We start from the raw sequence: 25,463 nt of genomic DNA on the forward strand, positions 1-25,463 counted from the left end.
AGTGATCAACAATCCAAAAGTTGTCTCCTTTGATTGGTTGAAAAGCCAAAAGTTGGACAATGTGAGAAGGCTTCTCAAGGAACAGCTACTAAAGAGGTTCTTGGAGATGAAGGGGAACATATATCTAGATCTAATTCGGGTGTTCTACACAAACTTGAAGTTTGAAGGAAACAATCTTGTTTCACATGTTAAGGGTGTAGACATGGAGATTACCCATGATGTATGGGCTGCTGTAACTGGTTGAAGTATGTTGGTCTTAGAATCAATAAAGGAAACATTGGTGTAGTGGAAGATTTCAACAAGATTCAATACTACAAAAGTTGTTTGAAGAATCCACAAGCTCAAGTAAGAACTTGTTCAGTTGGAGGACTGAAATTAGATGAGAGGGTGTTGGCTCTCATTGTCACTTGGATTCTAACTCCAAGGGGGAGCAACCATTCTGTTTTGACAGAAGAAGATCTTGTCTATATCTACTACATCATGAAGAAAGTTAAGATCAATTGGATTCATATCACCAAAGAGCATATGCAAAAGTCCATGAGGTTAAGTGACTACCATTACCCCTATGTTGTTTTAATTTGTAAATTTCTACTCTATTTTGAAGTGAATCTTGAAAATGAAACCTCTGAGTTGGTAAAATCAACACAAGAAGTGAACAATGGTTCACTAAGAAAAATGGGTTTCACCAAGATCAATGAAAGATGGGTAAGCAAAGATGGTGATCATGGTGGTTCCTCAAGTGTTGCAGCTGCTGATTTAGGTGAAGAAGATCAAGATGTTGATATGAATATTCACAATGAAGAACAGCCTGCAACTGACTTTGATGTTGGAACAAGTGTTGGACATCAAGGGGATAGGATTCCCTCAATGTCTTCATTTGAAAGATACATGGTGGATAGACTTGATGGCTTTGCTGAAAATCAAAGAAATCTCCATGATCTTTGTGTTACAAATTTCCAGAACATTGACAACAGATTCCAGAGCATGGACACTCGCTTTCAGACCCTGGATGAACAGATTGAAGTTGTTCAGAATCAGATCTTTGAGCTGCAATATGGCAAGGATGACTGAAGGAAAACAATCGGTTGAATGCTCGGGACAACCGATTGTTTTTGGTCTATGGAAGGTTTATTGCTCTTTCTTTTCATATTCTATTTTATCTGGAACAATTTCTGTTTTATCTCTTCCTAAAGTCTATTTGTGAAGACAAATAGGGGGAGAATTTTGTGTTGTGTTGTGTAAAACTCTGCAAACTCTATCCGCTTAAGTGGATTTTATTATGTTGTTGTTGCTGATGTTTTATAGTTTGAATATGGTTTGCCTTTTTTGGTTGGTTTTCTCTGCTGTAATGGTTATGCAGAAAACAAGCTAAATGTGTTATTCTAACTTGCTGCTATAGATGTTGTGTATTGCATAAGTTTTGTTTTGCAGGAACTACTTCAGATTCAAACAAAGTCCAACACATGCAACCAGGGATTTGTCTTCATCAAATAGGGGGAGATTGTTGATCAAGAGTGATCAAAGACTTTGAAGAATCCAAATCCATGTGTTTGATGCAAGGCTGAAGTTGCTGTTGTGTTTAGGATAGGATTTGGGTAGTTTAAATGTGTAATCCACTCTTTGTTGAATCTAAAGCTAATGTGTTTTAAAACCTTTTTAAGTTTCAAGTGTTTTTCAAACTAAGTGAAAAACAACCTGTTGTTTTGTCGAAACAACCGATTGTTTTACTCTTAGGTGTTTTTGGAAAGGTTGAAAATTGTTTTGGTTGGTTGACTTGCTGTCACACCAAAACAATCGATTGTTTCTTTGAAAATCCTAACAGAATTTTGTTTTGTTAGTTCGGTGTGCTTTAAATGATTTCCAACTGAATACGATCCTCTATTAAATGCTTTGACCAATCTTTGAAAGATATAAATAGTTTGTTTATGTTTTATAACAAACAAGGAAAAACAAATTTGAGTTTTTCAGTTGTGAAAGATTACTTTCAAGTTTTGAACACTCACATCAAGCTTTGAGTTTTCTCAAGAGATAGTGGAATAGGATTACATCTGTATTGATTTCATATTGTTCTATAAACAAGTGTAATTCATTCTGAATATTCTGGTGTTGTTGCCAAGGAGTGTTGTGTGCTCTTGAGGTGGTCAAGATCATCATTCTTGGTGTGTGTTGTGCCAAAGAGAGTGTGTTTCTTAAAGGGTTCAAGGTCACTTCTTTGGTGGTTTGTGTGTAATCTGTTTTGATTGCTTGGTTGATTGCCCAGTGGCTTTTGGGGACTAGATGTAGCTCTTGGTTTAAGAGTGAACCAGTGTGTCTCTTTCTTCCCTTAAACTCATTTAAATTCAGTTGTTATTGCTTTGTTGGTATAAACAACCGATTGTTTTTCTGGTGCTTTGCTGTTTTGTGCTTAATATCTTGTCTAACTGAATTTCTAGTTTCATACAAAGGATTTTGTTCTAGTTGAAAAAGTTTTCAAAAACCCCTCTTAAACAATTCACCCCCCCCCCCCCCCCCCCCGTTTAAGGCCATATATAGCACAAGTAAAACATTCTCTATATAAAGCCTAAGCCCAAGAGCGCTACGGTTTTGGGGAATAAGTTCCATGCACGGTACGTAGTGGCTTGTACGCCTACAATGGACAGATTGGACCCCTAATGTTTGTACATGAGTTGGTACCCTGTCGACTATTTTGTTAAGATTTATGCATTCCAAAGAGATAAGGTTCTGTGCAGTTGTCGTGCTAAGATTCTGCGCATTGTAACAGACTCTCCTCCCATTAAACATGCTTTCATTCGAGATAAGGTTCTCGTGAGAGAGGGCTAATACAAGAAGTAACCTAAAAGTAGTCTATAAAAGGGACTCGAGATCCCAAATAAAGGTACACTGTTTCTAAGACTAAAACTACTTACTTACTTATTGTTTCTATAAGCTCTGTACTGACTTGATCGTCGGATTGCAATCAACAGGTAGGACCTCTCTGTTTCAACGGAGTCGCGTTCCAACACATCCAAAGGGACGTGCAAATTCTAGCAAAGACAGACGGGATCAGAACTTGTCTTCAAAGTCCACCAACGACCAGGTCAACCGGCAAGAACAACAATCTTTTTAATTCTTTCTTATTTTACTCTTTTTAAGTCTAACTTTTAATTTATGAAATATCTATTAATATGTCAGATTAAATATTATCAATATTAAATCATTATCTTTTCAATTATGGTTGGATTAGTCAACTGTAAAGTAGTTCTTCACTTATTGGACTATTTTTTTTTAAAAAAAAAAATTGGTTGTTTAGATGCTAGACATTTCTAATTGAAATCATCCGACCTGAAGAAAATATTGTTATGTTATCACTTATTCTAATAGCTTGCTTTAAACCCAATTATAATACAATATTGTATATTTTAGTTATATTTTAATATTTTAATATATGAAAGAATCTAAAAGGAATTTGTTTTTTTTTTTCATTTTAAGGTGTGTGCATTTGTGTTTCCTATTTTATGATTTATCTTATTTTTTTTGGAGATAACATATACTTATCACCTCACCATTTGTTAATAGTATTTTTATCAATATGAAAGAAAAAAAAATATGTTTTCTAAAAAAAGTGAAATCTAATTAAGAAATTAAAAAATTAAAACATTATTAAAATCAACACAAAGTTAGTGGAAATAAATAAATTATTAAAGGTACAAAAACACCTTTTTGAAGTTAAATTTTAAAACATTGACATTAAATATGCATAGTGTGTGAACATGATGACTTCTTGATTGATTAACATTAGTGAGTCACGGTCATCACTGCATTACCCAATCCATTATTAATCATTATTAATTAGTTGTAATCTATGTATCACTAACATACATACACAGATATACGTAAAATCTCTAAAATGTAGGACACGGGAACACAAATCTATATATTATATAATTATGAATTATATAAATTGACAATAAAGATTTAAGTGCACAAATATGTTTCAGATTATTTTTTGGAGCAAAAAGATGTTTTTCATGACTGGTTCACAAGGATTTGTTTCTTATTTTTATAATCATAATAACAATTTGTACAATAAAGTTTGAATTTTTAGAAAATTAATGTATTTTTCCTTTTTAAAATTGTGTTAGAATCGTACTAAAATTTTCAGAAATCTAACAAATACTTTTTAAATTGGACATTTCACGGATACGTGTTCTACAAGTGTCATACGAGTGTCGTATCGGACACCAACACGTCATTTAAAAGGAGTGTCCGAGTTTCATAGGTTGTGATACAAGAAAACGAAAATGAAATAATTTGTTTGCCATTATTAAACAACAAATCCCTATAGATATGTTTGCCAAAACAATTTGTACAAGAAATATTTTAATATTTATAGTTTGATATATTAAAATAGAAGAAAAAAAAACTTTCAAAATGATTCTGTATGATGTAATTAAAAAAAAAACTTTGTGCACTGTGGTGAAAACAATCTCTCATGTTTCATATAACTCTCATTCCTTATAAAATGTTTCATCTTGATTTTTAGCTAAATATTTGAAGAACATTTAACCTGCAATCAAATTTTTTTTTTCTCGATTTCTTGTTCTGTATCAACTTTTTACTTAAATTATGTGAGCACATTATAACACAAATATTTCAAAGTTTCTTTATGATTCCATCTTAATTATATGTTTCTTAAAATATATACAACATATCAATGAAACCATAATTACAATAAAGTTTAATTATTCTAGGCTTCAATAAATTTCAAATATAATGTGATCCATTTTTATTTTAAAAATCATATAATTTTTAAAAAATAAGCTCTAATAAATTAAATAATTTTATTAAGTTCCTAAATATTGTATTTAGTTATATTATTTTAGTACAAGTTTCGGAAAAAAAAGAGTCTAAACCTTTTATCCTAAAAATTAATATGTTTTGGATTATGGAATGATATAGCATGTCAATATATATCATGAAAAAAACAATTTAACAACCACCTTATTATAATCGTGAGAACAATAAAAGTGATACTACGGGACCAAGATAATTAATTTATTAAGTATCTAATTTAAAATAAAAACCATTAAATGCTCTTAAAATTAGATAGGTTATCTACTAATGAGTTCAAACTTACACTATTATATAAAATCATTGAATAAAAATTAATTTTAAAAAAATAATTATTATAATGACTAAATTAAATATAAATTAATTATTTATTATATTAACTAAATTAAATATAAATTAATTTTAATAAATAGTTTTTAAACTGACATATAATTAGCTATTAAGATTGGTTTTAGTTACTAACTAAATTTTCTAAAATTGATAACTAAAATCTTCATAAGTAAATAGATAATAATTTAAAAATTATTTATTAATAATAAAAATTAATTTAGATAATAATAATTTTTTAATTTTTAAAATAGTATCTAATTTAGTAAATATATAAATTATTTTTTTAAAAAAAATAGTTTATATATAATAATTTTTCTTATAGTGTTATTTAAGTTATTTTATTCTTTTCTTTTATTTACTTGAACAAGTCTAGAACATTTACTTCTATAACTCTTAGTTCTCAAAAAGTAATGTTACAGTCGCAAGGTATCAAGGTAAGACTTTCCATCCAGTTTACGAGCAAATAGGTTGGTCAAAAACTTCTTCAATTCAATTCTTTGGAACTGTGGTGGTGTTTCTTCGGTGATCAAGCTTGGTGCAGGACCTAGCACTCCATCATGTTTTGAAGTGTGGAATGTAGCAATTGAAATCCTTTCTCTTTCAGAGTTCACTATTGCACGATGCTCAACACTTCTGTATGTTCCATTACTTATAATCTGTCACGTAAAACATATTCAATCAAAACCAAAATCAATCAGAGATCAATGTTGAATCGGAATACATAAGAAAAATTAGACACCAATTTATCATGAGATATTTTAGATAATGAAAATTATAACTTTCACACCCAAATAGATTAGAGATATATTAATTAACAAATCTCTCTCACAAATAGGAGTGACAAAATCAGTCATCCCGGTCTGTCTAGGCTGAACCTATCACTGATCCGTAAAAAATAAGACGGAGTGGACTGATCGTCATGGTTATAAAGATTGAAATTAGTAATCCATCTCGTCATATGGTGGGTTGATGAACTGGTAGGTTGACCTGTATTTTTTTTCTTTTTTTATAATTATTTTAGTTTAGATCTATTTACTTGGTTGTAGTCATTAATATCACTTGTTTGTTGAACAATAAAAATGCAAGGAAGAATAAAATAGAATCAAACTTTAATATTCTAATCAAAGAAGAAACTTAATGACTAACAAAATAAAATATCAACAATATTTCAATGAATAAGATAATGTATAAAGAAATTAATATAAATAATTTTTTATATAAAACATTGATTATCACTAACTTTAATTCCAAAAGTATAAGATTCTTTTTTAAAAGTGTAAAAAATAAAGAAGGACGGGTTAGCTCGTCCCATCCTCCTTGTGACCGTCAAATTGACATCTTAAACGGGTCGGGCTAATACGAATTTACGGATTCAAAAAGTTAACCTGTCTTTCCTAAATGATGGTGACCCATTGGTCTAGCAGGACGAACCCGCTTCTTGATCCCTAGTTTACAAACACTACATAAAAGATAAAATTGAAGTTATACTAAAAAAAATCAATTATGCTACTTAAATTTGAAGAATCTTCTTAAACTATTACTAAAAAAATGACCCTTAAAAATAATCACTATTTAAGTTATTTTAGTTGATATTTACTTTAGTGAGCAAATCAGCATATAATAAAGCTGAGAAATGAAAGCAATAAGAGAAAATATATTACCTCCAGCATGTTACCAATGTTCACAATGAAGGAATTAGGGAGGGGTTTGACAAGAATCCACATGTCATCTTTTCTTACCTGCAGCCCTTCTTCTTCACTCACTTGAAGAAGGATAGTGAGGCCAACTCCATCTGAATGGGGTGTGAGGCCAATAACCTTCTCTGGTTGAGGACATGGTGGATAATAGTTTATCCTCATAGGGCATCCCATTTTCAAATAACTCTTTCATTTCTGTTTCTTCCATCTTCAGAGATTTTCCCATTTGTTCAACAACAACCTTGGCTAGATTTTGAAGTTCCTGTGAGTAAAGTTCTAAATTGTCCCTGCATCACACATATCAATACTTAGTTTGTTACATAAAATTTCTTTAAAAAATCTCTATGCACATACATTTGATAAACTTCTCGGAAAATAATCTCTATGCACCTATATATGTAATCATACACAAGAAAGAGGGAGGGAGGGAGAGAACCTGAAAGAAAGAGGGAGGTGAGGAATTAAGTGGGCCATTCTCAATTGTTTTGGAAGAACAGTCACAAAGAAAATGTCAGCCCAATCAAGCTTTTGGTCTTCACTCGCAACAAAAGCTTGTCCAAAACCTTCCATATGTTCTGGACTCTGCCAAAACCTTTTCTTCTCTGACATTGGAAGGTTGAAGAATTCCTTAATCTCCAACTTTACTTTCTCCACTAAGGAAGGGCTAACTCCATGGTTTATCAGCTACAAGGAGATTAACAATTAACAACTAAATCAAATCATAAATCAAAAAATTGAATTTAGCAGTATATGGACAAAAAAAAATTATAGTGTTTTCTGTCATTAGAAAGAGTTTTACTGGCAAAGTATGTTGTTATTATTTAATGTTTGTGCAAATCAGTGAGAATAAACTTCAATTCCAATTAAACAACAAAATTTTCCAACACACTTTATCAAAGTTTTGTCTTATAGTTTAAGCTTTGTAGTGATTTCTAATACATATCTAGAGTTTCTAGAGTCCAGAATCAAACAGAAATGTAACCGCTACACAATATTGAAGACAAAAAAGGAGGACACTGAATAAACCTGGAAGAATCCCCATTCTTGGCAAGCAAGGTGAAGCTTATCCAATTCTGAATTTCCAGATTCTTGAGAAAGCAACCTCTGCATGTCAATGACTGGAATCTCAAGGTTAGGTTGTTGAGAGATTAGCACCATTTGTTCTTGATGTTGAGGCTGAATGTATCTTTGTGGAACAGTAGACAAATTTTGTTTGGCCAACTCTTGAACTGATGGTACCAAAAGTGAAGTCCCTGATGTGTTCTTGGTCTCTTCCATGGCTTGAATCAGTGTCCTATGTTCGTCTCAATATAAGAAGCTATAAATAGTTGTAAGTGTGATGATGGTATGTGAGAGTGAAACGCAGTATTTGAGCATAATTATTATGCATCATTAGGGGCATGATCTTGGGTCAAAGAGTGGGGACCTTAAAACTTGGTCATTTGCTGATATATAATCCAATATAATTGCTGACTCGTTGAATGATATGGGCCAAATTGGATGCATAGGATTTCCATGATCACTTTGTAGATTGTGTTTTTACTACATGTAATTTTGTTCAATACCATTTTGAAATTGAATTGTTATTTTTCATGAAAAAAATGTGATGGTGTGGTTCAGAATAATCTATCTTTTTCTCATTAGTATTAGTTACATTAGTATTAGTTACTAGAAAATAATACTTTCACCAAAGTTTATTTTATTCATTAATATTTTTTTAAGTGCAATTATAGAATATATTATTCTTTTTATTTTAATTATAGTTTATAATTTATAATTTTTATTAGTAAAAAAGAATGAATAAATAGAATTATTTTATGGGTGATCTAGCCCTTATACAGATTATGAAATTAGAGCACACCTCACTTAACTTTTCCCAACAGATAGAAAAAGGTCTTCCTATAACAAAAGAAACCAAAACACTAACAAACACGACCTCAACCTAAAACAACAACTCAAATAAACAAAAACTGATATCACCTAAAATTAACATTCAACTCAACTGCTCAATTAACCGACACTCAACCCACACAAAACAACCAACAGAAGACTAAAAAAAAATAACTTATAGAACTTGTAATTGAGTCACAATTCAAATATATTTAATCAATATTTAAATCATGATAAACGTGACCAAAAGAGCATGGAAAAAAATGTTATACATGTATGGTGCGCCCGCCATTGAGAAAGGAATTTTCTAGATCTACAATTTCAATTTGAGTTTTGATTCCCTTCACAAAATAAAAAAAAAAAAATATATATATATATATATATATAATACAATTAAATAAAAATATGAATAAAAATATATACAAATTAAGAAAAACATATGTCCACTCAGGATTTATAGAGCGTTGAAATGATACATTATTTTTTTATTAAATATATTTTGATAAAAAAAAAGTAAAATATTTTTTAACATAAATATTCAAAAGAGAGACAATGAAATAGTGTACGTAATAAGGCAATATAAAAAATAACTGTACCGTCCCGTAACCGGGCGTTGACAAAGTCAAGGTCAAAGTCAACGTCTGGAGTCAAAGTCAACACAAAGCGTCGTCTAGGTGAAGGGACGCCAAGTTCCAGCGTCGCCAAGAGGAAGCGTCGCCAAGGCAAGGCGTCGCCCAACCAGGGCGTCGCCAAGATCAAATATCGCTAAGGCAAGGCAATCACAATGTGGTTCCCCGATACCCATGGGTAGGAAAGACCATGGAGGGAGCGACGCCGTGGCAAGGCCTCAGGTCCCGATGATCCGGGGCAGTGATAAAGAGAAGGAAAAGGTGGCTTTAAGGCCATAGTGATAGCACTAGTGAAGGGCAGCCTGACTCACGAAGTAACCCTGCCGCCTCAGAGACGCCTTTGGGGCAGATACGACTCAAGGGGAGGGTCACGCCCAGGGCAGCTAGGTGCAGGGTACGAGGGGAAGGCAGATACGCTCTCAAAGTGAGTGACTAGATGATTGGGGGCATGAGTTAGCACCCAAAAAGTCACCCCTTGCGCAGTAGCACTCCCAAGCAGGAGGACTCACACGTAGAAACGTCCCCAGATGGGCAGAAACGTCCCCAGATGGGGTCACGGCGCTGTGAGGCCCTCCACGTGTACGACAGCCAGGTCAGAATAGAAACACCATTCAGTCAGGTACCAGGTAATTAAAGTCATTCAATATAGTTTCTGTTTCGAGCGTTTAAGGTACTATAAAGGCTCCCAAGCGTTTCAACGTCTTAAATGCGCTACGTTTTCTAATTAGACGCGTTAATTAAGTGCGTTACGTTTATGATTAAAAGCGCTTTAAGGCGTTTTAAATGCTTGGGCAGTTTAAATAGCGCCGAGAATTGGAAACAGGGTTGGAAGTTTTTTGGCAAATTTTCCCAGAAGACACTCTAGTTGCTTGCTCGAAATCGTGAGGTTACGCACAAGGGACTGGAAAAGAGGTTGTTTGCCAGAGCGAGAATATACACACAATACACAGTTCATTTTACCACCTTCAGAGTGCCATACGCGGTGCCCAGATACGGAGGTGCACAGTTTTGGTGTTTCTTGCTGGCTGACTTGAGCGTAGGAGTGGAAACGGCCGCTAGGGCGCCCTTTTGTCCTTTTTTTTGCAGGAATCCACAGGTAACCAGTGGGAAGGAGTCCCTAGCTGACGGTTGAGGTCACGCACAAAGACGTCACAGGTCAACCGGACGGAACAATAACATTTGAGAATAATTTCTAAAAATATTTGTATTTCAATTAAAATAATTTATTTGTGGAATTGTGAAAATATTACTTTATTAGGAGCTTCATATTGTCTCTCTTTTATACTATCTTTGATATTTTAGATATTTTAGGAATTCTAAGGGTTGATTCATCTTACACTTATCATGATGTTAAAACAATTATTTTGGAGGAGTAGACGATCAATGTTATGGGCTAAATAGTCATCGTCGGATGATACTATGTGCATCTTATGTATTATAATGATTGCCTTATGTTTTTGACTAAGTTAGATAGTTATGTAAAGACTGTCATGGTCGAGGTTCAAACGATGACTATCTACTGTTGTCGTAGTCTAGGCGTTAATTGTCTAGTATAATATCTTAAAAAATACATCTAACTATTTCAATACAAGTTCTACTGGTCTTTATACAAGTTTTGAGTTTTTCAAAACATTCCTAATACATTATTATGACTTATAGTAATACAAAAATTTACAATTCATAGCTCAAAACAAGACTCTAAAGCCTTCCAAGCCCTCCTACACTTGTATGATTATTTGCTCGTGTACATAGCACAATCATTGTAGTTTAAACACAACAAGAAAAACAAGGGTAAGCTAGTGAAAATAAATTTTATAATATACACAATTCAATCAAAAGAGAAAACCAAATTACATAGATCAATTTCTCAATTATTCAATCTTCTTCTGTTCTCAACATAAAATAATCACATAGATCCCACATGCATATACACATATAGGATATTCAACAAACAGAATAAGAACTAACACCTTGTGGAAAACCCGTATTAAGTAACTCCTACCAGAGACTAACACATGATCCAAAGATTACCAGCGAATCCAAGAGAAAGGATTAGGGTAAGTTCAATACAACCCAAGTCGTGCATCTCATTTGTCACACTATGCTTGAATTCCCCCATCAACTTCTCAACCCCAGTACCGACCAGGTCATTGGGTGTGACGACGTGGATAGTAAGTGACTACGTGGGCGGTGTTTAGCGGGACACGTGGACAAGAGAAAGACGAATGGTCCAGAAGTGAGCATAGTCGCCGTTTGTGGAAGTGGCGTTCTGCAGTGTACATAGTCGGTTGTCGCCACAAGAAGCACATCGCCGTGTTAGATAATGGAAGATCAGGTGGTCTCACATCGCCACAAGAAGCACATCGTCGGGGCTTCCGAGTAAACTTAGTTGAAGCTGTTGGAGGTTCAGGCGAGTAAGTTCAAGTGTGTAAGTTCAGTAAAGATCATTGTTACGTCAGCATGAAGCGTGAAGGTTGAGTGAGTTGGAGGAAACAACTTGCTCATCTACGACGGGATTCCCAGAGTGGACATTCGTCGATGGCGAGGTTTCCCCAGCTAGAACATGCATGGCGTGGAAATTAGGAGGGTGGCACTTGCGACAAGCGATATCACAGAGATGGTGTAGGAGGGCATACGTTGACGATATGGTCGTGACATCTCTGGAAAAGAGCAGGCACGTCACTGATCTTGAAGAGTTGTTCGTTACAATAGCCAAGTACAAGCTGAAGTTGATTCCCGAGAAGTGCATTTTCGGCGTGGAGGCAGGGAAGTTTCTGGGATTTCTCTTTACTGAGAGGGGAATCGAGGCAAATCCCGACAAGTGTGCCGCCATTTTGGCGATGAGGAGTCCTGCCACTGTAAAGGAGGTGCAACAGCTCACAGGCCGGATGGCCGCCCTGTCTCGACTCGTATCTGCCAGTGGAGAGAAAGGCCACCCGTACTTCCAATGTCTGAAGAGGAATAACAGGTTTGTCTGGACGAGGGAGTGCGAAGAAGCTTTTGTGAAGCTCAAAGAGTATTTGGCGAGCCCGCTGGTTCTGTGTAAACCCCAAATGGGAGCGCCCCTCAGGTTGTATTTTGCCATAATTGAGAAGGCGATAAGTGCGGTACTCGTCCAGGATCAAGATCAAGTCTAGAAACCTATCTATTTTGTTAGTAAGGTGTTGCAGGGCCCAGAAGTGAAATATCAGGCCTTAGAGAAAGCAGCGCTGGCGGTTGTGTTTTCGGCAAGGAGGTTGCGTCATTACTTCCAGAGCTTTACAATGTTAGTAATGACTGATTTACCCATCCAGAAGGTTTTAAAGAAACCGGATGTAGCTGGGAGGATGGTCAAATGGGCGGTGGAGTTGTCAGAATTCGATATCAAGTATGAGCCCCGAGGACCGATCAAGGGGCAAATCTTCGCCGACTTTGTGGTCGAGCTATCCTCTGAAACAGTGCAGAGTATTTCCTGGATGGTCAAAATCTCGGTAGATGGGTCGTCTAACTAGCTGGGTAGCGGAGCTGGAGTTATTTTGGAGGGACCCAACGGTGTGTTGATAGAACAATCTCTTAGGTTTTGCCTTCAAAGCCAGCAATAATCAAGCGAAGTATGAGGCCTTAATCCACGAAATTTTGTTGGCAAAGGAGATGGGGGCAAAAGTGTTGATGGCTGAGGTGATTTATTTGAGTAAAGTTCTACCGGTTACATTGGTTAGTCACACAGCGAGTAAGAGTAAGAAGAACTCAAAGAGAGGTAGCAGAAAACAACATCTTAGCAGAAGAAGTTGTATAAAGCAGCATCAGTTCAAGTTTGAACGCAAATGTGATCAAGTACGTAAGCAGCTATTACATATAAAGTTTTTACAATCAAAGATAAGCAGCAGTTCAAAAATGAGGTGATGGGGAGATGCAGCTAATCTTCAGAAGGAACGATCTTCCCATCCACCACCTCATTGCAGATGGACACCATGGTCAAGTCAACCTCGGGGTATTGGCAAGCGACTTGCTCCAGGGCGGCGTCAAACCCGGCGGTGAGGATTTGGGCGGCACTTTGCTCGAGCTCGTGGGTTTGTGTTTTCAGCTCTTCTGTTTCCTCACGAGCCCGAGCAAGCTCTTCGGCAGTTTTCTTCCCTTCCTCCCGAGCCTGGGCCAGCTCTGCATCGATTTTCGTAGCCTCTTCTCGAGCCTCAGCGAGCTCAGCAAGAGCGTCGTCCCTTGCTTTTTCAACTTTTCCGAGGAGGATTTCCCGGTCAGCTAACCTCTTCTCAAGGTTTGCCACCTTGGTCGCGTCCGCCTTCATTGCAGCCTCCAAGTTGGTCACCTTGAGCCTGTAAGGGACCAACTTGCTCTCCAGTTCGATTTTTTCTTGCGCTTGGAGCTGCAGTTTCTGGCGAAGGGCGGAGGCTTCCCGGCGAGTGCTCCTGAGCTCGGCATCCATCGCATCCTCCAGCCTCGAGTGTTCCAACTCGGCCATCGTCAAGTGGCATGAGAGCTTTCCCACCTCAGCCTGTGCTATCAAGTTTGACTCCTTGAGCGCTGAGTTTTCTTCTTGGAGCTTCTTGACGGCGTCCTTCACAACTTTCATACGATCGCGGGGAGATCTTACGCCATCATCTTCAGCTTGGCTGTGAAAGGCCCCATGATCTCTTCAATGGAGGGTGGGAGGCTCGAATTTGTTGCTGGTGGAGCTGCTGGAGGAGTCTGGTGTTGACTCTCACCACCACCCTCTTGAGTTTCTATGGCAAGGTGGGCTTCTTGGCGTGGCGGTGAAGTCGGAGACTCCGTTATCAGGATTGGCGAGTTATGGCCACCCTCATCTCCTCCTGGTGCAGCCCCAGCGATGGAGGTGGTTGAAGGAGGACCCTCTCCAGCAGATACAAATGGCGTGGAGGCGCTTAGAGGGTTCTCAATAAAATTGGGCTCGCTGCCTTCAACCACAGGGGGCGCGACAGCCAAGGGTGTTGCTTGGACTGGCGGTGTTGGAGCTGGAGGTGAAGGAGGTGTTGGAGCTGGGGGTGAAGGCGGTGTAGGAGTTGGGAGTGCAGGTGGTGAAGAGGGAGCCACCCTGGTTCTTTTGGTGACAAGGCCATCTTCAGTCGCCACATCATCCTCTTCTTCTTGTACCACTTGAGGAGTTTTCCTCTTTGGTTTCCTCAGGATAAGCTTTTTCCTTTGGGGGGCGGGTAGTACCCCGGAAGTGGTTGCACCTCGGGGCGGCGTTTTGTCTTGAGTAGCGGCGATCGCCACCACCGGGTTAGATACGGCTTGGGAGCCCGCCGCTAGTTTATGGGATCGGGCGATCACCTTCAATTCTGCTAGTTTCCCCTTCCCCAACATGTTATCTGCATGAGGTAAAGCACGGTTGAGCAATCAAAACAGAATCAGATAATACAAGCACATTTATGCGGAGACAACATAAACAATACATAGATGGAAAGATCAGAGTCAACACAGAGTAATAGAATGCCAAAGCAGAGCGACAAAGACGCTAAGTTAAGTATTAACTTGAATTGAAGGACTTGGTATAGGAGCTAACCTATGTGTATTTCGAGTTGGCTTTCGAAGAACTTGTAGGGAATGATCGAGGCAGTGGGGAAGGTAATGTTGGCGACAGCTACGCTCTTCCAGAAGAGGCAAAGGTCCTTGTCCAATTCCCCCATATTGTCAGGGCTCCTTGGTCTTCTGAAGTTGTCCTTGGCGTCCTTGTCCCCCTTATGCACCCAATATAAGGGGAAGCCGTCGAGCAGGGAAGGATCTTGGTCGTTTTGGCACACCTTCACGAACTTCCCCTTCCAATCTTTGTAAGACTGCTGGAAGATTGAGAAGATGGATCTCCCAGCAATCCCGTTCAGACTGACCCAGAGGCGATCTCCAGGGTTTTTTGCCTCAAATAAGAAGAGAAAGACGTCGACGGAGGCCGGTAACAGCAGGTGTGCACAAAGAATTTGGAATGCTCTTATAAACGCCCAGCTGTTCGGATGAAGCTGGGCGGGGGCGATATTGAGCTCGGTAAGCAGCTCCCTCTCGAAGCGGGTGAAAGGAAGCCTAAGCTTCACCTTCTTGAACACGGTGGTGTAGATGAACCAGAACAACTCGCCGTTGCTCCCCTTATCGTCCGCACAGAACGGTTCATCCGGGAGGCAGGACAGCACGGCCACTTTGCTATCGTGCTCTTTATGGAAGGAAAGGTCGGGCTGGTCTCCTTTCCTTAGTCGGTGCACGCCCAACTCCGTGTTTATTAAAGAAGTTTCTTTTAACAAGATTGGGGTGGCCCAAGGATATAGTTCCTTGTAGTCCTTTGGAGGCAAGGAAGCCCCTCCGGCGACTGGCGGAGTTGCCTGAGCGGGGTTGGCGTGAGAAGTTGCAGGCCTCTCAGCCTGGGTAGAAGGAGCACCAGATGCTCGTGGTGGGTTACGCGCTGGTGGAGGATTTGCCCCAGGAGCAACCCCAGGGTTACGCGCTTGGGGTGGAGGGTTTCGCGACGAAGGAGGAGGGTTCGCGGTGGACTTCGTGTGAGCCATCGCAAGAACTGCAAGGGAAAAAGAAAAAGGATAAAACGAAGCTAACAGAGAACGACTCGATTGAGAACGAAGAAGACAGAGCGAATGAACAAGAGTTCGCTGGGATGAATGTGACGAAGAACGAAGCCCTAAGCTACGAGAAAGGAGAAAAGGAAAAACAGCCCACAACGTATGCTCCAGACATATAATGGATGATGCGAATCGGTTAAAATGCAGCAAATATCAACAGAAGAAGTAAAAGGGGTACCTTTTGATGATCGGATGAGCGTTGAAGAGAGTTGGAGATTGAGAGAGTTGAGAAGCTTTGTGGGTTTGCAGAAAGAAAACTTAGAACGCTTGAGAGTGCAAAAAGATGATGGAACAGTGGAAGCGCAAGGGGTTTAAGGGTTTTTCGAACGTTTTCGGAAGCGCAAATGACAGCTGAAGATGACCGTTGATGAAGCCACGTGTCGAGCGATTGGAAAAAGGGGTTTGGTGGAGCGTCAGAAACGCAGAGGGTACGGACGTACGAAAACCCGCGCTAGCGCCACGTAGATCGACGGTGGCGTGACCTCTTAGTCTTTTCGCTGGACAAGTCTCCGCTTAAGACTGAGGGGCTTGTGTACCGACCAGGTAGTCGGGAGTGATGACGTGGCAGCGAGCGATAATATAGGCGTGTTAAGCGGAACACCTGGCTGACAGAAGGGAAGTACATCAGGAGGTCTGTGTAGTCGCCAATCGTTAAGTTGGCGTGCTCCGATCTCTAGCATATCTAAACCGGCGGTCACCAGGCTTGTGTCGTAGTCGCCGTCTGCGAGCTTAGACGACCAAGTGGTCAGAGATCGCCGAGAGGGGGACATCGCCGAAAGATCAGGGAAGCTTGTTCAAGGCTTTCAAAGGGCACGAGTACGAAGGATGAAGTTATCAGATGATCATTCCCTGGCCAGAGGTTGAGGCAAGGGAACAGTTTACCAGAGCATGCACGATGAGCAAGTAATGCAGATCGTGATAGCGGCAGGCGAGACCACAGAGAAGGTGTGCATGGTGACACCCCGTGCTCGCCACTAGAAGAAGATCGCGCTCCAAGGCAGCTATGCACCGAGTTGCTCCTCACCTAAGTAACTTAGCCGAACAGCCTGAAGAGTAGAAGTGACGCTCAAGTAGAAGACATTCCAGATGGTGACACGTGTACAGCTGGATATGAGCCACGTGTCCAGAGGTGTAACCGTCAGGAGAGAGAAAATGCACAGGTATATAAGGAACTCTTAACAGATTCTGAGGTACGTGCGTTTAGAACACTTCTTTACGCTTTTGAGAATACTTGAGTACGCTGAGAGAGAGATTTTGCACGGTTCCTTGAGTTTTAGCTCTTCTCTCTTAGAGTTTTGGTGATTCCGTCACTGACTTGAGCGTCGGAGCGCGATCAGCCGCAGCGGCGCCACTCTGTCTTTTGCTGGTTCTTGAGGAGAATCGAGGTGTGAAGGACGGAAGCTAGCGTGGTGCAGAGTCGATCCAGAGGAAGATACCTTTGACGTGACAAGACTCTTGCGCTCTGGTCAACCGGCAGGATCAAATTTTAACATGTTTCAGGTTTTATCTTTTGATCTCTGATGCTTGTTTTTATTTCTGAAATATGACGAACCATATTCAACACATGAATCTGAGTTAAATATTGAGTGTTTTATATCTCCATATTCCATTTTTTTATTGTTTTATCTCTTAATTATCAGCAACTTATATTATACGTTTAAATGGTTCTAATGCTTAAACTTTGATGTTCATATTAATTTGAATTTGTTATTTGACTTAATATGAGAATATATATAGCAAAGAGAAAATTCATTCAATTAATTATGATCATACAGGTTGAACAAAAATTTATTGTTTTTTTTGTCTAGGCGAATCTTATCATCTTAAGTCATAGTATGCTACTTTTTTGTTTATGAGATTCAAACATACTCCATATCTTTCGCTCTCGTCAATGAGTTATTGAATTATTAAACATGAGAGTTAGTAAGATATCTTTGTCAAATGACTTTTTTTATTCTAGTTTTGAATACTAAAAATATACATATAATAAATTTCTGTCTATCAAATATTTGAATGTATTTGTGGATGAGGTTGGTAGAAGTGGCATTGCTTTTATATTCTTTAAAGTAAATTACACTACATCTTTTGAGATTTTTTTTCGAATTACACTAACATTCTAACTGTTTTAAAATTCTACACAAACTTTCCATTTATTTTAAAGATAATTATATTTTCCTTTTACATTACACCTCGCCTTTTTATGCTTTAAAAACATTACGCATGCACCCTTTAATATTACACATGCATTCCTTACGAAAATTATTGTAATGATAAAAAATATAGAGTATAGATGTAGTTTAAGAAAATATCATGGAGTCGTATCTTATTCTTTTATTATATTTGTCGCATATGCCATCTACTTTGGTGTGACTGATATGATTCCAAATAGAACTAAAAGTAGAATCAGAAATCATATCATTTGGTATTCACAATAAATGTTTGAGTGATAATACAATTGTGTATCCTTTTTTTCTTCATCACTGTTCACGATACTATTCATGACTGCTTACAGTATTGTTCACGTCACTGTTCACGGTATTGTTCACGGTACTATTCACGACACTGTTAACGGTAACTATTCATCTTTTAGAAAAAAAAAAGTGAAAAATAGAGAAAAAAGAAGTAGAAGAGGAAAAAAAAGAAGAAAAGAAGACGAGGAAAACAAAAAAAAAAGATGAAGAAAAAAAAAATAGCAATCATCCCGTGCATACTTTATGTTTATTAAAAGTTCTAAGTTTCAAGTGTCCTGTCTACATATATTTTTTTTTTCTATATATTGTAATTGTCATGCTTGTTTGATGGTAGTGAAATTGTTCTTCACTACTTTTCTTTCATCAATATTAAGATATCAAAATTTTATTTTAAGCTTGTGATTGCTACCATTGAATGTGATTTTTGATTATTGATTGCTTGATTATTGTAAGAACCTTAAGTTGGAGAATGAGTGGTAAAAGGTAGTGTGATCATTAAAAAAAAGGCCTTGTTGTGTGAAACACGGGTGTGGAATGTAAACACGTGAGAAAGTGGTGTGAGGCCTGTAAGGATATATAAAATAACCTTAGAGCAGCAGTGATACATTTTAAATGACACCTGAATAATTTATTATTAAAATGAAAAGAGCATATAAAAAGAAAATTTAGTTATTCAGGTTTCATTTTAAAAGAACCACCATCTCTCTAAAAGTTTTATTTTCCCTTTCCTCTCCCTTCTCTCTAAGATTCTGACCTCCTCGTTCATCAATTTGACGATCAGAGTACGCCATTAGACTCCTGCTAGCGAAGACTACAGGACTGCCCGATCAAAATCTCCGATAGAGTAAGTTTATTTTTGTCCCCTTTTCCTTTCCTTTCCTTCTCTTTATGATTTTGACATCCTCAGTTATTAGTTTGACGATCAGAGTCTACCATTAGACTTTTGGCAATAAACTCTACAAGATTTTCCGATCAAAATCTTAAACAGAGTAAGTTCATTTTTGCCCTTTTCTTTGAGTCAAATTTTGAACTTGATAGGGTTGTCTCTGCATGAGTTTTGCATGTGACTCTTTTAGCTTTATGGTTAATGATGGGTTGATACCAAAAGATGGGTTGTTCTTCTTGGAGATTTGAAAAGGGTGGCGGAAGCAATGGATGTGATGGATCAAGGAGGGCTCATATAGAGCTATGGGTTCCTTGTAGGTGCATGAAAGGTATGGAGAGTGATTGGTTGGGCCATATCACTTGGAGAAAGGTGGAGGTGAAGATCAAAGTGTCTAACCTAGAGAGACTAGACAAGGGAGTAGAAGCTTGCAATATTCGGCAACAATTTACTCATAAAATTGATCTTATTAAAACATGAGCCAAGCACCCCATTATATAGGTTCAAGTGCCTTGGAGAACAAGGAGCAAGGGTAGGAAGGGGAATACACAAAAGAGCGGCTGCTAGGGTTTTGACTAAAGTTAATGTCGCACCCTAGGAGCAAAGTTCTAGAAGCTAGGTTAACTTCTTACCCTAAAAGGCTTTACTCAAGCTACAATGATAAGCACACCCCTCCATTATGCTAAATGAACCCTATTCTACTGAAATTACAAATAAAGAAACTAGCTCTTATGGCTTGGGCTTTACTTCTTGTGGTCCTCTTTGAACATATAAAGAAACATTTCTTTGCCATCAGTAGCAGAATCTCAATCTTCTTGAATCCTCTTTGCCATGGACCTTGTACCGTCCCATATCCGGGCGTTGACTAAGTCAAGGTCAAAGTCAACTCCAGGAGTCAAAGTCAACACCAGGGGTCAAAGTCAACACAAGGCGTCGCCGAGGTAAAGAGACACCAAGTGCCAGCGTCGTCAAGGAGAGGCGTCGCCTTGATGAAGGCGTCGCCCAACCAGGGCGTCGCCAGATCAAACGTTACTAAAGCAAGGCAATCACAGTGTGGTTCCCCGATACCCATGGGTAGGAAAGACCATGGAGGGGCCGACGCCGTGGGAAGGCCCCAAACCCTGGATAACCAGGGAACAGTAATAAAGAGGAGAGAAAGGTGGCTTTAAGGCCATAGTAACAACACCAGTGTAGGGCAGCCTGACTCGTGAAGTACCCCTGCCGCCCCAGAGACGCCTTTGGGACAGATACGACTCAAGAGGAAGGTCACGCCCAGGGTAGCCGGGTGCAGGGTACAAGAGGAAGGCAGATACGCTCTCACAGTGAGTGGCTAGATGATTGAGGGCATGAGTTGGCACCCAAAAAGTCACCCCTAGCGCAGTAGCACTCCCAGGCAGGAGGACTCACACGTAGAAACGCCCCCAGATGGGGTCATGGCGTCGTGAGGCCCTCCACGTGTACGACAGCCAGGTCAGAATAGAAACACCCTTTAGCCAGGTGCCAGGTAATTAAAGTCATTCAATACAGTTTCCGTTTCGAGCGTTCAGGTACTATAATGGCTCCCAAGCGTTTCAACGTCTTAAATGCGCTACGTTTTCTAATTAGACGCTTTAATTGAGCGTGTTACGTTTGTGATTAAAAGCGCTTTAAGGCGCTTTAAATGCTTGGGTAGTTTAAATAGCGCGGAGAATGTTGGGAACGGGGTTGGAACTTTTGGCAAATTTCCCAGAAACTCTCTAGTTGCTTGCTCGATCCTTGAGGTTATGCTCAAGGGACTAGGGAAAGATTTTTGCTAGAAGGAGAATACACACTACACACATTTTCCTTTTTTACCACCTTTAGAGTGCCACACGCGGTGCTCAGACACGGATGTGCACAGTTTTGGTGTTTCTTGCTGGCTGACTTGAGCGTCGGAGTGCAAACGGCCGCTAGGGCGCCCTTTTGTCCTCTTTTTGCAGGAATCCACAGGTAACCAGTGGGAAGGAGTCCCTAGCTGACGGCTGAGGTCGCGCACGAAGACGTCCCAGTCAAACGGACGGAACATTTGGCGCCCACCGTGGGGCCGATATAAAACATCAGTCCCATCACAAGTTCGAGAAAGTCTACCACGTTACAGTAACGTTGGAGGAGGTTGGAGTGACAATGGCCCCCACCAAACGAGGTACAGCACGCGCAGCCCCAGCAGATCTATCCATGCAACAGGTCCTGGAGATAATGAGGGGGCTGCAGCAGGATATGGCGGAGTCGAAGCTGGAACAGGAACGCATGCAGGCAGATCTCGACGCCTCGCATGACAGGAATGAAGAGCTCCCTCGCGTAAATGAGGAGTTGCGCCAGGGCCTGAGAAATGATCGGGGGCGGCATGGACATGACGAGATGGAGAACCATTCCCCCCTAAGGGAGTTTTCCACTCCCTTCTCGCAGGAGATTCTAGATGCAGTGATCCCGAACACGTTCGAGGGGCCCAAGGTGATCTTCACCGGGATGGAGGACCCAGAGACGCACCTTGCTGCATTTCACACACAGATGATCCTGGTAGGCGGTTCTGACGCTGCCAAGTGCAAGCTCTTTATGAGCACCCTGACTGGGATGGCTATGGACTGGTTCATCAGCCTCCCGGACGGTCATATCACATCTTTCCGCCAATTGTCACGATTGTTCAGGGAACAATACTTAGCAAACAAGGCCCCGCCGCCGGTCTCCTACGATTTGTTTGATGTGAAGCAGTATCAAGGGGAGACCCTGAAGGAATACATCAATCGCTTCGGGGCCCAGGTCCTGAAGGTTGGCACGACAGAGGAGCCTATGATCGTGTACGCGTTCGTGAAAGGCGTATGCCTCGGTCCTTTTGGAGAATCCATTATTCGCAATCGCCCTAGGACTTTCGCTGAGCTACGGCGTCGGGCGGTAGAACATATTGCTTCTGAAGGGGAGGTGTGCGTGAAGCACACCAGCGTCGTGCCCTCACGCCCGAGGGGACCGGCGCGAGCTCAACCCGTCAGGGTCAATGAGACCACGACGGGAAGAAAGAAGCCGGATGCGAGACGCCCCTACGAGGCCAGAAAGCCCCAGCCCCGGGGTCCAGCGAGAGGCGATCGCCCGGCCAGAGAAAGAGCGAGACCAGCGAGGTACAACTTTGTTGTGGAGCTGAAGGACCTGATCGCCGTGCCTAATATAGCTGAGAGGCTGAGGCGACCGGCGAAAACTGACAAGGTGTTAGGGCCTCGCAAAGACTCTTGGTGCGAGTTCCACGAGGCTTTCGGGCACCACATTGATAACTGCCTGTCGTTGGGTTACCAGCTAGATGAGCTGGTGAGAACTGGGTTTTTGAAGGATTATGTCGCGGAGCCCACAACGACCGCCACCTTGTCGCCGGCGGCGGAAGAACCAGTACACGAGACGCCGGTTCTCGGCGAGGTTCATACCATAGCTGGAGGTTTTTCCGGCGGGGGACCCACTGCCTCCCAGCAAAAGAAATACGCGAGGGGGGTCAACTCGATTGAAGAAAGGATCTCGGGTGAGACGTGGGAGTCGGACCTCGTATTCACAAGAGGGGACCTCCGAGACGTGGTGCCGCACGATTATGACCCCGTTGTCATTTCGGTAGTCACAGCGGGAAGAAAGGTGCACCGAGTCCTTGTCGACCAGGGAAGTTCGGCGGACGTCATGTTCTTGTCGACGTTTAATAAGTTACGGTTGTCCCCCGACCTGTTGAGGCCCTACACGGGGTGCCTGTATGGGTTTGCGGATAACCAGGTGGAAGTCCGAGGTTACCTGGATTTGAGGACTACGTTCACGGATGGAGAGGCCTCGCGTACCGAAAGCATCCGGTACCTGGTCGTGAACGCCAACTCCGCCTACAATATTTTGCTGGGCAAGCCGGCGTTAAACCGTTTGAACGCGGTGTCCTCCATGCGTGACATGAAGATGAAGCTGCCGGACCTCAGTGGTAAGGTGATAGTCATCAAGTCAGACCAGGAGGAGGCAAGGAAATGCTATGAGAACAACTTGAAAACGAAGAGAGGCGTGTTCATGGTATATGAACGTCCGCCGAGCGCGGACACGACGATGATTGAGGCGACGCCCGCCGGGTCGGCGCTTAATGAGGCCATACCGGCGAGGGCGACGCCCGAAGCAGATGAACCCATGGAGAAAGGCCCTGACGACGCGGCGCCCGTGAAAGAGGCGGCGCCCGTCGAGGATGATAGCAGGGAACAGCCAGCGGCTAACGCCGTAGAAAGGGAGATTGGCGGCAAGACATTCAAGTTAGGAAGTTTGCTGAGCCCGGAAGAACAGGAAGGGGTGGCAGAAGTGATTTCGCGCCACCTGGATGCCTTCGCATGGTCCGCCTCGGATATGCCCGGTATCGACCCTGATTTCCTGTGTCACCACCTCAGCATGGATGCCACGGTCCGCCCCGTGCGCCAGAGAAGGAGAAAGTTCAATGAGGAGAGACAGCAGGTGGTGAAGGACGAAACGCAGAAGCTGTTGAAGGCTGGCCACATCAGGGAGATTCAATACCCTGAGTGGCTTGCCAATGTCGTCTTGGTGAAAAAGGCGAAAGGAAAGTGGAGGATGTGCGTGGACTTCACAGACTTGAATAAGGCGTGCCCAAAGGACTCGTACCCGCTGCCCAGCATCGACGCCTTGGTGGACAGTGCATCCGGCAGCAAGGTGCTGAGTTTCCTAGACGCCTTCTCCGGATACAACCAGATCAAGATGCACCCGAGAGATGAGAACAAAACTGCATTCATGACTGAGACCTGCAGTTACTGCTATAAGGTGATGCCTTTTGGGCTGAAAAACGCGGGCGCCACGTACCAAAGGTTAATAGACAAGGTCCTGGCGCCGATGCTCGGGAGGAATGTGTACGCCTATGTAGACGACATGGTGGTGGCGTCGCAGGATAGGGCGCAACACATGGCGGATCTGGAAGAGTTGTTCGTCACAATATCCAAGTACCGCCTCAAGTTAAACCCTGAGAAGTGTGTTTTCGGGGTAGAGGCCGGTAAGTTCTTGGGTTTTATGCTCACAGAGAGGGGGATAGAGGCGAACCCCGACAAATGCGCGGCGATTATCGCCATGCGAAGCCCGACATCGGTCAAGGAAGTGCAACAGCTGACAGGGCGGATGGCGGCGCTCTCAAGGTTTGTTTCCGCCGGGGGAGAGAAGGGGCATCCATACTTCCAGTGCCTCAAGAGAAACAGTCGCTTTGCATGGACTGATGAATGCGAAGCGGCTTTCATTAAGTTAAAGGAGTACCTGGCGACGCCACTGGTCCTCTGCAAACCGGTAACAGGCGTGGCCCTCCGGTTATATTTTACTGTAACGGAGCGGGCTATCAGCTCTGTGTTAGTCCAGGAGCAGGACCAGAGTCAAAAGCCCGTCTATTTTGTAAGCAAGGCATTACAAGGAGTTGAGACGAGATACCAAGCGCTGGAGAAAGCAGCGCTAGCGGCAGTGTTTTCTGCCAGGAGGCTCCGTCATTACTTCCACAGCTTCACGGTGGTGGTGATGACAAACCTCCCTATACAGAAGGTGCTGTAGAAGCCTAACGTGGCGGGAAGAATGGTGCGCTGGGCGGTGGAACTGTTTGAATTCGACATCCAGTATGAGCCTAGAGGATCCATCAAAGGGCAGGTATACGCAGATTTTATAGCGGAACTTTCGCCCGGAGGTGAGCAAGAGGTGGAAGTGGGCTTGCAGTGGCTGCTCTCGGTTGATGGCTCTTCCAACCAACAAGGGAGTGGTGCGGGAATAGTCTTGGAGGGACCCAACGGCGTGCTGATTGAGCAGGCCCTGCGCTTCGCCTTCAAGGCAAGTAACAATCAGGCAGAATATGAAGCCCTGATAGTAGGAATGCTCCTGGCCAAGGAGATGGGCGCGCAGAACCTCCTGGTGAAAAGCGACTCCCAGCTGATTACGGGGCATGTGTCGGGTGAGTTCCAGGCGAAGGACCCACAGATGGCGGCATATCTGAAATACTTCCAGTTGTTGAAGGGAGCATTCAACGCTCTTGAGCTGATACATGTCCCAAGGGAGCAGAATGCCAGAGCTGACCTGCTTGCAAAGCTGGCCAGCTCAGGCAAGGGGGGTAGACAGAGGACAGTGATCCAAGAGACTCTCAAAGCTCCGCGTAGATTCGTGGAAGACAACAGGGT

General features: G+C 41.5%; 1 protein-coding gene and 1 pseudogene across 1 annotated transcript; both read right to left on the reverse strand.

Moving 5' to 3' along the window:
• Positions 1–5,530: 5,530 nt before the first annotated feature.
• On the reverse strand, positions 5,531–8,283 carry LOC137835205 (protein SRG1-like; annotated as a pseudogene).
• Positions 8,284–13,271: 4,988 nt separating this feature from the next.
• LOC137834012 (uncharacterized) lies at positions 13,272–13,943 on the reverse strand. Its single transcript, XM_068642079.1, has one exon. The coding sequence runs from the start codon at positions 13,941–13,943 to the stop codon at positions 13,272–13,274; it is 672 nt and encodes a 223-aa protein (XP_068498180.1).
• Positions 13,944–25,463: the final 11,520 nt, after the last annotated feature.

This window comes from Phaseolus vulgaris, chromosome 5 (assembly GCF_000499845.2).
Source record: "Phaseolus vulgaris cultivar G19833 chromosome 5, P. vulgaris v2.0, whole genome shotgun sequence".
In the NCBI taxonomy this organism is placed as follows: Eukaryota; Viridiplantae; Streptophyta; class Magnoliopsida; order Fabales; family Fabaceae; genus Phaseolus; species Phaseolus vulgaris.